This window comes from Rousettus aegyptiacus, unplaced genomic scaffold (genome assembly GCF_014176215.1).
Source record: "Rousettus aegyptiacus isolate mRouAeg1 unplaced genomic scaffold, mRouAeg1.p scaffold_m13_p_6, whole genome shotgun sequence".
NCBI lineage: Eukaryota > Metazoa > Chordata > Mammalia > Chiroptera > Pteropodidae > Rousettus > Rousettus aegyptiacus.
In genome coordinates this window covers 39673988-39689516 of record NW_023416309.1, presented here as the reverse complement: position 1 = coordinate 39689516, position 15529 = coordinate 39673988, and the positions used below count along the sequence as shown (strand labels likewise).

The window sequence follows — 15529 nt, the reverse complement described above, 5'->3', positions numbered from 1 at the left end:
CCTGAGCATTACAAGACATAGTTGCAGAGTAGCTAGAGCTTAGGATCTAGGAAGCTGGGAGCAGATAGTAGAGCCCCTGGCTTAAGGTGTTCCTACTGAGAAGACTGGGAAGCAGGACCCCTATCCCATGTGAGCTCATAAGGAGCCCACTCTTCAGAATGCAGGCTCTTGGGGGCGGGGTTGATTCACCGTCTGCACCAGTTACTACTATCACTAGTCTTTCTCTAGAAGCTGTAATATTCTAGTCCACGAGCACGTACCGTCACAGAAACAGCCACACGATCCCATTGGTACCAGAACAAGTTCATTTCCCAACCATTCCCTCCCACCCCAACTTCTAACTGCGCCTTTCATATCCTGGATCTCCTTTACACAATAATTCTCCCCTTGTGCCAATATGCTCACAGAGCTACCGCCCTCCCCTGCCATACCCCACTCCCTCTCCGATACTCCCTTCTCCAGGCACCCCTTTTCCCTTCTCTAGGGGCTGCTCCTGCCTGGCCCCATCTCCACTTGGCTAATTCCCCTTGTGGCCCCTGTATTGAACTGTTGTGTTGTCCATTTCCCTGTGACAAGGGCTCTGGTTACAGAGTTATTGATTGGTTTTCATGCAGACAGATGGGCCTTTCCCGAGCTCCCATCGAAATCCCTGGCTGTATGGGCTGATTGTTGCCTCTCAGGGTGTAGGATTGCACTGGAGACCACCCTCCACGCAACCTCCTTGGCCCAGGCTATGGATGGTAATAAATGGAGGCAGCTTGAGCAATAATAAAAGCAATTGAGTGGGTTACCTGTGCAGACACAAGATTTATGCCTCTTCATTTTGATGTGATTGTTTTATTGAGTTCTCAGAATAGTTGAGACACCATTTATTTGTTTGTTTGTTTGTTTAAGGGTTTCCCTCTCTTTTCTTCTTTGCATAAGCCTCCAAAAACCACCTGGAGCTTTCATGAGGGACAACCCCTCCTGTCTGTCTCTTCCCAATAGTTGCCAGTTGAGGTAAGAACTCAGGGCAACCAGCCATTGCTCTCACCTGAAAGCCATTTTGTGGCCTGAACGCCCACTCGGAGCCAATCAACAGAGAAACAGACCAATATGACTGCTGGCCAACAAGTCAAAAATAATCAAGGGAACAAAAATGGCTTTTCAGGAGGACAACTCAATTTCTTATTTTAAGAAGTAAGATCAACTGGCATGCCTCCTTCACATGTTATTCTAATGATGGGTGACTTCAGCACCAGGAGACCCTCCCTGGGGAGGGACAAGTAAGCAAAGCTCAGACAGATAATGCCACCTATGTTTGCTATCTGTGGTCCAGTTTTGTAGGCCTGGGGCCACAGAAGGCAAAGTCTCTGTCCTTATTTCTCACATTCCTCTGTGGGAAGAAGTCTTCTTGGTGCATCAACTTGCCTTGGCTCTTTGCCATGAGACCAACAGCCCTGACCACAAAACAGCCGCAGGGACATAGAGATGTGGCAGAAAATGCTGCCCCTCTGGCCCGGCTTTGTGTCACACCAGGTCCAAGAGTCAAACCAGCAATGTTCTAGAACCTGAGGTTCAAAAAGGAAGACACAGACCCCAGCCCTAAACATGTCCTCAGCATTTCCTTGGCTAGACTGAGTGGCTCCCAGCTTATTTGGAAAGGTCTTTGAGTGAACAGCTGGTAGACCACTGTCATCTCACTGCCAGAGCTCTGATGAAGATTTGTGAATAAATTCTTTAACAACACTGGGGCTGTAGCCTTCTTGAAGCCAGTGCTGCCCCTTCTTGGAGAATTAATGTGCTCACTTAGAGCCAAATAGGCTAAGAGAGACTGTAGGTAGCAGGTGATCAGGGAGAAATGGACTTTGGAAGAGTCCACTCCGAAGATCTGAGGCAAGGAGTGCCCTGATCCCAAAGAGCATAGGGCAGGATGAAAAAGTTAAGAGTGATGGCCTTCTCGTCAGCTCATTCCCAGAGAGTACCCTGAAGGGATCTTCAGTAACTCCAAAATCTATCTGGAGTTTGTGCCTGTTCTTTCAAAGCCTCTCTATTCTATGTCCAGAGCAACAGCCAAACCAGAAGACTTTGGCATATAATCAGGAAAATCCTTCCTGCTTAGTCAATTGCTCTGGGATGTAACTAGGTGACTTTTCCTCTTTCAGTAGCAGAGATCTCCCTCCATCTCTTCCCCCTGCAGGCCATTTCCCACACCGGGTTTCAATTTCAAGTCACCTGTTTATAAGCACCTGCCCTCTACAAAGGCAGAGTACATGGTGAAGAACTGTCAACTCCATGCTCAGTTATCAGTCACCCAATTTTGAGAATGATTCAGACAAATTCCACATGTTATGCAATCCAGTCAACCCTCTGGATTTTTGACAGTGGTCTCTAGGGAGTGAGGCTGAGGTGGGAGGCCTCCCTGACCTACTCTGTTGGCTCAGAGAGGTATTTCTATGAAGATTTGCCAATGGAGAATGTAGGTTGGCTGTCCAAACCCTTATTATGACAGCATCAGAGAAAGCCAAAATCATTTTTAAAGCATGGAAAGCAATTTAGTTTATAACTATAACAGCATATTTTAAGTGTGGCAACAGCATCTATTTTGAAGAGAAGATGAAAAACCTCATGATTTGGCTCAGGTGAGTGAGCCTGTATAGACTTCCTTTCTTGCCAACCACCAGCACAAGCACACCCTTACTCATGAGGGTTATAAAGTACCCAACATATGAGGGCACCTCACCGACAGTAAAGTTCTCAACTCGAGAACTGCCCACTCCCCAGTGCACCACACTTTCTGCACTGGGGAAAATCTTTAGACACTTCCCACAGCGAGTGAGAATTCACAAGCTTCCTAACACCACCAGCAGAAACACCTACTTTATCAGGCTTTAAGATGAAACAACACATCTCACAAAACCCTTCCCCACTCACAGAAAAGCAGCTACAGGGATGAAGCTGAGGGCATGGAGCCCAGATGCATGCCTCCAGCCCTGACTCAGCGGCACACTGGGAAGCCCTCAGAACTCTTTCCCAAATATGAACCATGGTAGGATCCTGTCCCAAAACAAAATTGGGAATACTCTGACGGTTGACAAAGCAAACCACTGGGAAATCTAACTATGGACCCAGGGCTGTCTGCCCGTGCTGTCAGTGGCTTCCCCCTTCCGCTCTTCCCACTCCCTCTCCATCTACAGCAATACCTGCCCACAGATGGCTATTTTTCCACACCCAAAGGAAGTCTCTATGCCCCTCAGGTGAGAGGGATCCATGCTGAGCAGATTCTGTAGCTGTCAGAGCTGTCAAGCTGAGGCTGTTCTTTCTCCTACTCTCATTCCACCCAAGACTCACGTCTCTACTTTTTCCCAATTCTGATAGAAACACCTGAAAGCCTCTGGAGCTTGATCCTAGGGTCACCTGTCCCCTGTTCTTCATAGCTTTTCCAGATGAGAGTATCCCCAAACTTTTAGCTAAGCCAGCTTTTAAAACCATTTCAGCCAGTGAGGGGTAGATATTAGGAGGAGAGGGGCACAGAGTGCTAGACAGGGGGCTGGACAAGGGGCGCTGCCACCATGGACCTGCCTTGATTGCTCTGATCATCCACCCATCAAGAGAAGCAAAATGCCGTAACCATACATGTCTTGGGTTCCTCCAAAGCAAATCCTATCACCGACGACAGGATTTCTCGCGAATGTTCTCCAGAACACCAGCACCTAGTCTCAGCACCACTGCTCCTCAGGAGGGCTGCTCTCCCAAGACCTCAGTTCTAAATCACTCCCAAGCACCAGCAGCCAGCCAAGAAGCTAAATCTCCTGGAGGCTCAGAAAACCATGTTTTGTCCCCTTTCCTTCTTTAACCACCATGCTTGCCCCGGCCCCCAAAGCTTCCCCAGTGTCCCCCTCTGGCTTTTAAATGCAAAATTCTCATTCCTCTCCCAAAACACCCAGTATCTTTCTCCAGCTCTTTTGGAAGGTGTCTGAATGTCAAACTGCTATGCTTTCAATACCTAGCTGAGCCAGGCCCAGGGAGCTGGAGGGTTTTCGGAGGGTGTATAATTAGCTGATCAGTATTATGTTACCCTGTTCATAACTGAATAACCATTTTAATACAGATGGCACACATAGGGATAATTTCTGGGGTCGCCTCGCAGTACGTTACAGCATGAGTGTGGCAGAGGGAATCTTCTTTAGCCAAGGTACATTCTACCAGCTAATTTTACCTGCTGTTTTCAGGATGATTTGGGATAATTCCATATCATTTGCAAAGTATTAAAAAAAAAAAAGCCTTGATACGTGATGCCAATTTCAGAAAAAGGCACCATCTGAATTATTAGTTGTCCTGATAATAAGCCTATGAAGTGTGCAAAGAATAACAGGGTATGAAACTGTTAATCCTCATCTCATTTGGGGATTTGCCTTAAAATGGGGGGCAGGGGTTGAAAGGCTGGCCAAGGTTATCTGGAACTTGTACAGGGTCTCTATCGATGTCAGGTTTTACAGTTCTATGATGTTGGACCTATCCGGGGTTCCTGCATCCAACTGCTGCTTATGTGTGCTGTCCGTACCACAGATAGACACATTTGCACACTGGTCGGGTGTACATACACGGAGTGTATACGTGTGTTCTCTCAGGAGGCACGCTAGAGTGCTCAGAAGTTGGGAGACTATCTCCTGCTATGGTACTTCAAACTGACTCCAGCCTGTGTCATCCTCATCCTCAGCCTGTGCCTGAGCCTGTCATTGGTGCACACTTAGGCCTGGACATAGGCACCCCATATGGGTAGAGGCATCTCCCAAGGTTCAGCCTCAGAATTCAGAGTTCTCCCTCACTGCCTGGCATCTCTCTCCTTGTCTAGCTCCTCTAGTCCCTGCCAATTGCTGGCTGGTGGTTGGCATTTGCTCTGCAGGCCTGGATACTCCTGCTTGTAGGCCGGAAATTTGTGCAAAGCTGGTTAGCAAGGCTTGGGCTCCAGGGAGGCAAGCTTTGTGAGAGTTGGCAGGGAGGGTGGGCGAGCCAGGACAGGCGGCTGCCCCTGGGGAAGGGAGCATGCCTTTAGAAAAGGAAGTCTGTTTGGATGCGATGAATAGACACTGGTCATTTTAAAGGCTTCGGCTGTGGGCTGTGATTGTCTCTAGATACGGAGGTGTGTAATCTTGGAGTCTTAATTACCACAAACACTTGGATTCATTTCCAGGATGCCGGCGGGAGAAGCCTGGCAGGGAATACCTAGCCCTAAGTTGGAGACAGCCCTGTCTGCCTGTCTATCTGTCTCCCAGGTCCCCTAACCCTGCCCAAAAGACTTTGGGCCTGGGAATGGGGAGGAAGGACAGAGGCTGGAGAAAGAACCAGGATCTCAAGATAACATGCTGTGGTGCCCTAGTGGACAGGAGCTGGGAGCTGGGATCCTGTCCTGAAAGCCCAGGGTGCCTTGCTCACCTGTTGATGGAAGAGACGCTGGGCACTGTGTCATTGTCACAGATGCCCTCAGCCAGGAGCCGGTCCCGGATCTCCCAGGCGAACATAGTTGGGTTCTGTCGCTTGTATTCAGCAATCTTGTCCACCACTTTGGGCGTCGCTACTTTGGGCTTGGAGCCGCCAATCACTCCCGGCTTGATGCTGCCAGTCTCGTAGTACCTGCGCCGGGGAAGGCCGGCGGAGTCAGCGAGAAGCAGAGAAGCAGCGGTGGCAGGGACAGGGGAGATGCAGGCTCTGGAGCCGCCGAGGCAACCACGCGGGAAGGAACAGGTCCAGCGTGGCTGAGCTGGCTTCCAGAGTACGCTTGGCTAGGACGACGGACCCAGCGGAGCATGAGGGGGAGGACAAGGAGGGCACTCCCTCCAGGGAGGCAGCTATGCCAGGGGCTGCCGAGCACGCCAGTCGGAATAGGCGCCCCTAGGAGTTGAAAGCCTGACCTTTCATTTAAGAACAGGAGGAACCGCGTTTTCAGGCCTCTAGGCTAACCAGGACTGAGGCACCACCTCCAGCCCTTTCCCACTGAGCGCAGATTCCTGGTAGGAACGAAGACGCTCCTTCTGCCTCCCCAATCCTGATTTTTCTCCTCTTGGGGACCCGTTTTTGCTCCTCATTCTATTCTTCCAATCCCCCAGTCCGAATTAATTCTGCTAGAAGAGGCGTTCCTCCTTTTCTGAAGTCGAGAATCAGGCTGCCTCCCCTCGGGGTCCGGTAGGCACTGGATGACCCTGCTCCACCCTCACTCCTAAGGCGGCAGCCACCACCTGAGCACCCTCTCCAAAAGGAGCAGCTCTCCAGATATCCCGGAGTCTGGCATCTCCCTTTCCCGCTGGCGTCCTCGACTTTTAGCCAAGTCCTCGGGACCCAGGGCCGGCAGGGGAAGGAGGCAGAGCGTCTCCCAAGGGCAGCTCCGAGGCCCTCACCTGCCCAGGATTTTGCTGACGCAGCCGTGGCTGACCCGTAGCTGCCGGGAGATGTCGCAGGGCCTCACACCCTGGTGGGCCAGCTCCACGATGCGCTGCCTCACCACATCGGGCAGGGGCCGGCCGTTCACAAACACACCCCCGAGCTGGTTCACACCCCCGTGCCCTGCTGGGGAGAGACAAGAAAAAAACACAACACCCCACACACAGCAGGGACCAGCCATTAGTCAAGGTCCGCGGCCCAGGACTTGCGAAGGGAGCAGGCAGGGTGGAGGGGCATGTTCCCGGAGTCGCGGGAGAACGGTGGCCCTCAGACCACAGCGCGGAGGACTGGGGATTGGAAGCCGCGGCAGGTAGAGATGATGAAGAAGGGCAAACGCTGGGCGCAGGGCTGGGAAATAACGAGGCTGTGAGACCAGTGCTGGGCAAAGGATAAAGTAAGGGAAGGAATGGAGGCGCAGGGCAAGAGAACAGAGAGGAGAAGGGGAAAAAACAGCAAAGGAGAAATTAATGCCTGCGGGGAAGAATGTAGGTGCTGAAAGGAAGGGCCAGGCAGAGGACGGAACCTGCGCGGAGCGGGATCCCGCCTGAGCCGCACGCTAGAGGGAGTCGTCAGTGCGTGCTGGGCGCCGTTTGGAGGCGAGTGATTTTGGGGGGTCTGGGTCTAAATGACTCTGCACACAAGGGCTCTGAGCACAGAGAGGGATATCCCTGAGTCCATGACACCCCCCCTTTAGCTCCCAACTTTCTTCCTCGTATTTATTTTTAATCGGATTGGAGTCTTCTCACCTCTTTCCCTGTGTTTTTGTTTTGTTCCATTTTTTTGATCGAGTTTTCCTTTTTTTTATGTTTTCTATCTTCAGATATTTCGGGGTCCATATTTCCTCCTTATCTCCCTAGTGTCTAAAGTTCAAAGAAAGCCAGGTGCAGGAGGGAAGGCTGAAGAGTCAAGGATCCGGAGTCTAGAGACCGGGAGGCAGCGCTGAGCAGCGCGACGCCGGCAGCAGCCGGAGAAGGCAGGCTGCTCAGGCTCGCCAACCTGCCGCGCTGCGCCAGGCTCGGGGTCCACCGCCTCGCCCAGGTCGCCTGGTGCAGGTCGCCCAGGCGGGCTGAGGGTTCATGGGGCACCCTGTGCAGCCAACTGAAGCTAGCTCTCGTCCCTCCGACCTTTTAGACCTCAGCAGCTGCCGGGAACACCGCGAAGCCAGGGCGTTTGCTTGCCTGGCCAAGAGAAGGGCGCTGGGTCTCTAACCCGACCGCAGCTCGGGCTTCCAACCTCGGACCCCATATGGTTACCGGATGCCAGACCTGAGGGCGCTTCCTGGTGCCCCATTCTCCCTAGCCTAAAGTAGTCTAGAAATCCTGCACTCAGAGCCATCAATCCACAGCTGCAGTTTCTGAGCAATCCAAGCACAGAGACTTCTAGCGGCCGATTTGGGCCGGACCGGGCCGGCAACCTGCAGCCCCTGCCCTATTAGCCTCAGGCGACTTTCGGGAAAAGCGGGGACATCGGCGTCCTGCTCAATTCTTTTCTGTCCGTCCCCTTTTAGGGGACAGAGAGCAAAGCAGACGAATCTCCTCTAATCTGGAGACCGAGGGAGGCCGGAACCTCTTATTTTACCCCCATCTCCGTTAGTCTCCCTACTTGTAGCCCCACTCCTTTCCCCTCCCCGCCCTCCAAACCCCAATCATCAATAATTTAGGCCCCGGGAGAACTCGCGTTACCGGTATGAAAAGGCGGCAGCTGCCGGCAGATTAAAGATGAATAATTCAGCCTCCCCGGGCTCCAGGCCCGGCCCCTCAAACCCAATCTAAGGGGTGGGGATGGAAGGCGGCACGGTGGGAGCCCGGGGCTGGGGGCCGGAGCCGGCGCTGAGTCGGGCCTGGAATGCGCCGCTGCCGCCGGCGCGGATTCTGGCTGCGGCTGCTTGCGGACTAACCCGCCAGTCCGCCTCCCGCGCTGCGGTCTCTCCCTTCCTCCAACCACCTTCAGCTTGCCTTGCTGCCCTTAAGGTTTCAAAGTGGCACCCAGTGGACTGTCGGGATTCGGCGAGTCCCCCGCGGAATCGGCCAGAGAGAAGAGAGAGGGCAGAGGCAGCGGAGCCGGGAGGCCGGCGGGCTGAGCGAAGACGGCGTATGGACCCGGTTCCACTCTCCCCGAAAAGGAGCTTGGATTTCTGCCTCTGCTCGCAGAGACTCGCGGCACCCCGAGGCCCCTGGCTCGGATTTCCTGTGCTTAGATATTATTCAGAAATATTTTTATCCCAGGAATATTTTTTTAAGTTCTCACCGTAACGCTAAATGTATGCTTAGAGACAAACTCAGCTCTCCCTCCTTGGCTCTCTTGTCCGAAGCACAGATCTAAGTCAGCTCTAAAAAGTTTCCCTGTGAAAAGTTACAAATCATCCTTAATTATTAATCTACAAAGGAGGAGATTTTTTAAAAATCTGGAATCTATTTATCTTTTTAAAAGCCTGAAAAAAAGTCTGAATTGTTTTCCAAGCTAAAGACATATGACATGAATTAGATAAATTCAAATTTCATTAAAATAATTCTCTCTTATTTTTCCATTTCTTTTATCTCCACCTTTATTTTGGTCACATCCTTTCTGTTTTATTTCTTTTATTTTCTTCCCCTTGTCTTGATTTCTCTCCCCTTTCTCCCCATCTTTGGCATTTGCCTCCCTTTTGTTCTCTCCCCCAATCCCTGCAATTTCCCCCTCCTTGCCTACCCCCTGCCCAGGTCTCTGGCTAAACCATCCTTATCAGGGGTTGGGAGGTGGGCAAGGAGCCTCCACAACCAGAAGCAGAGCCTTGCTCTGCCCAGGGGCCACCTGGAAGTCTCCTCTGCTCCATCTCTCTCTGACTTCGATTTCTCCTTGGAACCCTTCTTTGTTTTTAGAGCATCTCCTGGGGAGAGGTGGGAAAAGATGACCACCACATCCTGCCAATCTCAGACTCCCAACTCAAGGAGAAGAGAAGGGAAAGGAGAGGAAAGGGAGATAAGAAAGAAAAGAAGAGAGAAGTATTTCAAACCAGCCCACAAGGAGCCTTGGCTGGGCTGCAGGGCACCAAGATGCTGGGAGCTGAGGGTCAGAAGGGGGCACCCCACCCCCACTCTCTTCTGCCTGATTGTCCTGACACTGAAGGTGCCCATGCTCAGAATGTCCTCCTGGACAATCACCCTCTAAGTTGGAGAAAGGTAGCACTGAGGGGAGGGAGGAGGAGGCAAAGAGAGGTGGGGGGACAGAGAGAAGATAGAGAAAACAACACAACACAGAACCCTGAAAACTGCCTGCTCCTTCGTTCCCCAGCCCAGGGCAAGAGAGTAACCAGGGAGTGGGGTGACTGGAAACAGGGTGGGGAAAGTGGGGGGCTGTGGATCCCTGACTTAAGAAGAAGGTGGAAGAAAGGAAGGCAGGGGATGGGCACCAGAGAAGGTAGGAAGGCAGGTAGAAGGAGAAGTATGGGTGACAGAGAGCAGAAAGGAGAGAAACTGTAGGCTTTAAAAACACTGGGAAGTGAGGGAAAGAGGAAGAACGAAAGGGGGGAACGGGAGAAGCCAGCGTGGCCTCCAAGAAGGGACTTGAGCACAGGGGCCAGGGCCGCGCCAGGACGGGACAGTGTTGGGATCGCGAGCCCCGAGCTGGGACAGGAGCCGGGCGCCGGTACTCACGGTGCATCGCGGAGAAGGGGTCTGCTTTGCAGTGCATATCCATGGGGAGGCAGAGGAGCGGGAGCAGCGCGGCCGCCGCCGCCGTGTCGCCTCTCAAACTCAACTTCAGGACTTGAGGAGAAAAGGGAGGGACGGTGGGGGGGGTGAGCAGGCGCCCGGCTGCTGCGGGGCGCACGGGGGCGGAGGGCGCCGTGCTCCCCACGGGGACTCCTCCCCAGCTGGCTGGAGCTTGCAACCGCAGCGGCCGCAACTTCCCACCGTCGGGGCTCGGAGCTGCGCGGTCAGCAGAACGGCCCCGAGGCGGCGGGCCGGGCCGCAGGGATCTGGGGTTGCATGGCGCTCGCAGCCGTTGCGGCCAGGGCTGAGGCTGGGAGGGGCAGGCAGCTCTCTCAGGTCCCCTGGAACCTGGTCATCGGAGAGGCGGCGGTCAGAGAGGGCGAGGAGCTGGGGCGGCCCGAGGGCGCCGGGCGGGAAGCCGGGTCGCACCAAGTGCCGGTGAGTTGGCGAAGTTGGCAGAGAAGTAGCAATCCTTGGGATGTCCGAGCGGGCGCCTTCAGGAGGAAAGAGCGCGAGCCGGGCCCCCGCCCCCGGAAAAGGCAGGCGCACGCCGCCTCGGCCGAAGGGCCAGGAGGGAGGGAGGGAGCCGAGCGGCGCCGGCAGCTCTGGGCTGGCCCCAGGTGGGTTGCGGCTACGAGAAGACTCGGTCGGAGACTGGAGCCTCGGCTCCCGGTGTGTGTCTCTCTAAAAGCTGCAAAGCCCCCTCCAGACCCCCTCCCTCTCCCCGCGCTGGGAGATGGATGACTTGTCAGACAAAGGCAATAGATTCCACCACTCTGTGATTCGCCAGCGCCGGAGCCCCGAGCTTCGGCGAGGAGGGCCCCGCGCCTGTCACTCCGGTGCCGGTGAGGGGAGGGCAGGGGAGGGGGAAAAGGGAGGGAGGAGGGAGCAGCGAGAGAAGGAAGAGTGAGGGAGGGGAGCCGGCCAGGGGGAAGGGAAGGGGAGCTCGGGATTAAAACTACACTGAGAAACGAAACTCGCCGATAAGATAAACGTTAGATAAGGATAAAGAGCGGCCAGTCTAATGAATATTCAGGCAACGACTGAAGGCCGCGGAGCGCACCGCGCTTAGAAGCCTGGCTCGCAGTCTCAACTCACCCAGCCCTGCCATCCACCGGCCGGTGCCTGCATGGGCGACGCCGCCCCAGGCTGGGTCCGCATCCCTAGTCTTAACCCCCGCCCCCCACTCTCCTCTCTGAGTTCCCTTCCGTTCCTTCCTGGTTCTTCCTTCCTCTCTCTGGTCCTTCCCTTTCGCCTTTCCCTCCTGAGGTACCTCGCAACCCACGCAACCCCAAATCTCATTCCGGGGCAAAGTGCCTGGCAGTTAATCCTCTCCTGTCCCACGCGCGACTGCGCGTATGGCTTCTCTTGTCCCCTTACCCATTAAGGTCTGGGCAGCCCAGAACTCTCGGTTTAGAATCAAGCTAGAGCCCTCAGACGAGGACCCACCTGTCTCAGTGGGACCCAATGTGGGAGAGCACGGGGACTTGGCTCCTGGACCCTGGGGTGGCTGGGAAGGCAGACATGGGGAGGGTGACCATGTAGGGGGGCTAGTTGCTGACGGCAGAGAACGCCGGAGACCAAGGGTGGCTCTCCCCGGCTTGGAAGAAGAAGCTTGGAACGAGGCTGAGCGCCGCCCGCTGCCAGCTCAGCTGATCCCGAGCTAGCGCAAGGGGCGCAGCGCGCTCGGCCGGGCCCCGCTCCTGCCGGAGCCACCCGCCCAGCTTCCGCAGCCTTCGTCCGCACTCTCTTTCTCTCGCTGGGGTCTGCTCGCACGCATCGGGCAGGAGAAGCCCTTTGTCTCCTAACTGGTTAAGTACAGAATATCCGGGAGATCTTTATGAAATATTTTCTCTCGTCTCATAAATCATCTTGGCACTTCAGCTGATGTTTTAACTCTCTCTCCCTCCTTCGCTCCCCCCACTCCCGCTCTCCGCTTCCCTAGATCTGCGAAAGGGCGGCTCAGGGAAGCCAACGCTGCGCTCCTGTTGCCTGGACTCCAGGCGCCTCTGGCCCCTGCCCGCACACCTCTGGTGCCAGCGGAAGCGCAGAGGACTCGCGCCGCTGTCCCGCTGGCTGGAGCCCAGGCCGCAGCGAGGATGGAGGCCGCACCCGCCGGGCTCAGCCAGGAGGAGCCTCCTATTGGGTCTCCTGCACTAGGGTTTTCAGGGTGCCCTTATTCCTTGGGCGGGGCTAGCACCAGGCTCAACCCGACTAGATTCTGAGTTTCCCACTCCTTAGGGAGTTGGTTCTACTGAGGTCCTACCATTTGTTCTATTTCGTGGAACCTCTTGAACCCGATCCACTTAATTCGCCTGCAGAGTAATTTTTAGAGGGAAAAAAAAATCCTCCCCCGCCCGCTCCCTCCTTCGCAGCCTCCACCCCTACTTTCCTTGGGCGGCCAAGCTGGTTCCCTTAGGCGGGAGGTTGAAGACGCGGGGTCCAGCCCCGAAGGTCAGTCTTTTCCTCTCGAGACCTGCAGATGGCGCTCCCGGGTTTGCTTTGGCCTCACAACCCCACGAACACGCACTAAACTTCGTGTGGGGAGTGAAAAAAGAAAACAGAGTTGGCACAGCCCAAAGGGAAAGGCTTCCAGGCCTGGGAGTAAAGGGATTTCAGGTACTATTAGCTGGTATAGCCTTGGACTTTCTTCAGGGAGGTAATTAACCCAGAACTGGGGTTGGGGGAGGCAAAGAGAAAGGGTTCTTACTGAAAGCTCAGAACTCAAGGAGCTCTTTGCCTCCCGTCTTCCTAAAAAGTTACGTTTTGTAGAGTCTCCAGTTCAGACTACTGGAGGAACAAGACTGTGGGCAGAACCCCCTCCACACATAGACTCACAGATTTTTCTAGAACCAGCTGGACATATCCTTATGGTACACATATGATGATGTTTGGGTGCAGACAACAGGCATTTGCAAAGAGTCATTTTCACCTTTTGTAAAAAGAAGGGGACTTAACACACAATGTATTCTGGAAGTTGTACGCACACACCTATCCTCATGTACCTCCTGAGAAGTAAAGACCTTTCTATGACAGTTCAGTTCCCAGGTAGCCCCTAAGATTCCAGACCCCTGCCCCCAGTTTCTCCAGCACTGCACTAGCTGAACACTCATCCTCCCACCAGGCCAGTCCCTGGCAGCTTCCCCTTCGCTCCAACCCCTTCCCAGGTCTAGAAAGTCAAAGGGCCCTGTTCCCTGGTGAACTAAAACCCTTTCAGCCAAGGCTCTGCCTTCTCCTAGGGCTCCAGGCTGAAGAGCTGGCCTACAGATTTCTTCTCTCTAGGCACTGGCCTCTCCCTCTGATGCTTCATTTCCTGTTTTTCCTTTTCTTTTTCTATAGAGCCCGGTGGAGGAGAAAAAAGCAAGAAAGGGGGGAAAAAAGGGAAGAAGAAAGAGGAAAAGAAAGAGAAAGAAAACAACCCAACCCCAAACACAACCCGGGCTCTGACCTGTCAGGGTTCGTTGCTTTTCCCGTCTGCCTCTAAATGAACCTTTTCTCTCTTGGTGTTTTCAAAGCGGACCTTCCACCCCCCAACCTAGGGGCATTTACACTTCAAACAAGGCGCCCGCCTCCCTGCGGAAATTTAAAGGCAAATAAACTTTTGGGGAGTTGCTCTGATACCCATCTCGGGATTTGCTTCATTAGCCGCCTCTGTGCATCTGATCTGCCCAATAAATCTTCCCTGTGAATCTTGGTTCCTTTGCCTTCTCTTCTCCCTTCTCTGCCAGGCATGCCTGGCGCCCGGTGCCCCCGCCCTCGTCTCTTTCCTCAAGTGGAGCTGCCACCCGCCTGGGTCTCCGGTTATCTGGAGCCTGCTCTTGCCAGGGTGTAGGTGTCCAGGAGGCAGTGGTCCCCGTTGAGATCTCTCCTCTCCCACAGCGTACACATGCACAGGTCCCCAAGCCAATCCAAGCGCGACTAGCACTCCAAACTCCCAAATGCGTTTCTGGACAAATTGTACATGAAGCAAAGGGCTCCTATAAACTATGTCCGCTGCCCCTAGTTACACCCGCTTCTTTCGCGATCCTTCTGTTCATTTTCGGGTTTCCCAGTCCTCGGCCCGGGGCTTTCCTCCCCGGAGAGGGGAAAGGTAGAGGCGTGGCTGCCTGCCCTCCGCAGTCGGGGCCCTGACCCACCGCCCAGGCGCCGGACTTCGAGCAGTTTGGGATGGCAGCTGGGCCGCAGGGGGCCTGGTGGAGAGAGAGGGGGCGCAGAAGCCCCCAGCCGCGCCCCGCCCCCGTGGCCTGGGCCTGCCTTTCTCCTTCCACTCCTGACACCTCCCAGGGAGCGGCGAGGGGAGCTAGGGCCGGGGCTCTCAGGAAGGGGATTAGAAATTCCGAAATTAAATGTATCTCCCTAGGAAATGCTCCCCACAGCGCGGACCAAATTAAACGCATTAAAGTTCAGGAGGGAAAAATGCTGTTTAGAACCGACGGGGGAAAAACTAGTCCGAAGGGAAGAGAAGCAGAAACGGGGGAGGGAACAGAAGCGGGTAGCGCAGTGCCGCCGCTGCGCAGCGGATCTCCTTTTCTGAATTATGCCCAGTTTTGGAAGTCACCACCATCACCACCACCACCACCAACAACAACAACAAAGGAAAAAGAAAAGAAAGTAAGGGGGAAAAGTTCGTTTACAAGTCTGGGACGGCCACAGCCCACTCTCCCCCAGGGTTCCGGCGCACCCCGGGGCGCACACTCGGAAATCAGATTCCGGGCAGCGGGCGCACACACCCGGCCCCCTCTCCAGCTTGGCCTGGCCGGCTCCTGCCTGCCCCCTTCCCCTCCTCCTCCCCATTCTCTCCCCGCCCCTCCCCCTTCCCAGCCCTCTGGTCACGTTGGAGGATGGGTTTTTTTTTTTTTTTTTTTTTGGAAGAGCTTCTGGTACAATATGGAGCACCATGGGCTGCAATTTCACACTCCACGGCACATTCCCCCTAAAGCTACTTTCTTTTTTTTTTTTCATCTAAGACCCCCTAATTTCTGCTTCCTCGCTCCCTCCCTTTCTCCCTCCCTCTCTCCCTCCCTCCTGCTCTTACTCTTCTTTTCCCCGCTTTTGTTTCCAATATTTGGGCTTCCTAAGTGAAGCCTGGGGGGCCTGACTCCAGGCAGGCCCCTCCTGCTTGGTCTGTTGGTCCTGTGGCGGCCAGCCGCACGTGCTGCGCCTTTATCCTCCCCGGCCCCTCCCCCTTTAGCCCAGCTACTTGGCACTAGAGGTCCAAGCGACATGCCCGGCCCTTCGCAGCCGCTTTGAGGGGAAATGACAATACTAGCCACTTGGTCACCAAAGCGGGCGGCCCCTTAGAGGCACGGGGCCTGTCAGGTAGCTTCCGCTGATGGGCCACCCAACTCAGGAGCCAAAAGAATAGTCAAGCCAGGAGAAATTGGGCCAGCAGGTCTTTAGGGTTAGAACGGAGGACTCTGTCC

General features: G+C 54.6%; 1 protein-coding gene and 2 long non-coding RNA genes across 9 annotated transcripts in view; 2 read left to right on the top strand and 1 right to left on the bottom strand.

Moving 5' to 3' along the window:
• The window catches only part of PAX2 (paired box 2), an 89092-nt gene that overhangs the window by 68114 nt on the left and 5449 nt on the right, over positions 1 to 15529 (bottom strand). For 5 of the 6 annotated variants that reach the window (XM_036222203.1, XM_036222204.1, XM_016120063.2 and 2 more), the window contains exons 2-4: positions 10050 to 10160; positions 6375 to 6543; positions 5416 to 5613 (exon numbers count right to left, since the gene is read on the bottom strand). In XM_036222203.1, the coding sequence (XP_036078096.1) occupies positions 5416 to 5613; positions 6375 to 6543; positions 10050 to 10160 (478 nt within the window). The remainder of the gene's footprint in view (positions 1 to 5415; positions 5614 to 6374; positions 6544 to 10049; positions 10161 to 15529) is intronic. The other variant, XM_016120071.2, reaches the window with a different exon arrangement.
• LOC118603790 lies at positions 6591 to 8936 on the top strand. The gene is made up of 2 exons (XR_004951266.1): positions 6591 to 6727; positions 8388 to 8936. It is a non-coding gene; the product is annotated as an uncharacterized LOC118603790 (long non-coding RNA).
• On the top strand, positions 10292 to 13800 carry LOC118603791. Of its 2 annotated transcripts, none has more exons than XR_004951267.1 (2): positions 10292 to 10544; positions 13446 to 13800. It is a non-coding gene; the product is annotated as an uncharacterized LOC118603791 (long non-coding RNA). The 2 variants fall into 2 exon arrangements; XR_004951268.1 differs by having other exon boundaries at positions 10292 to 10951.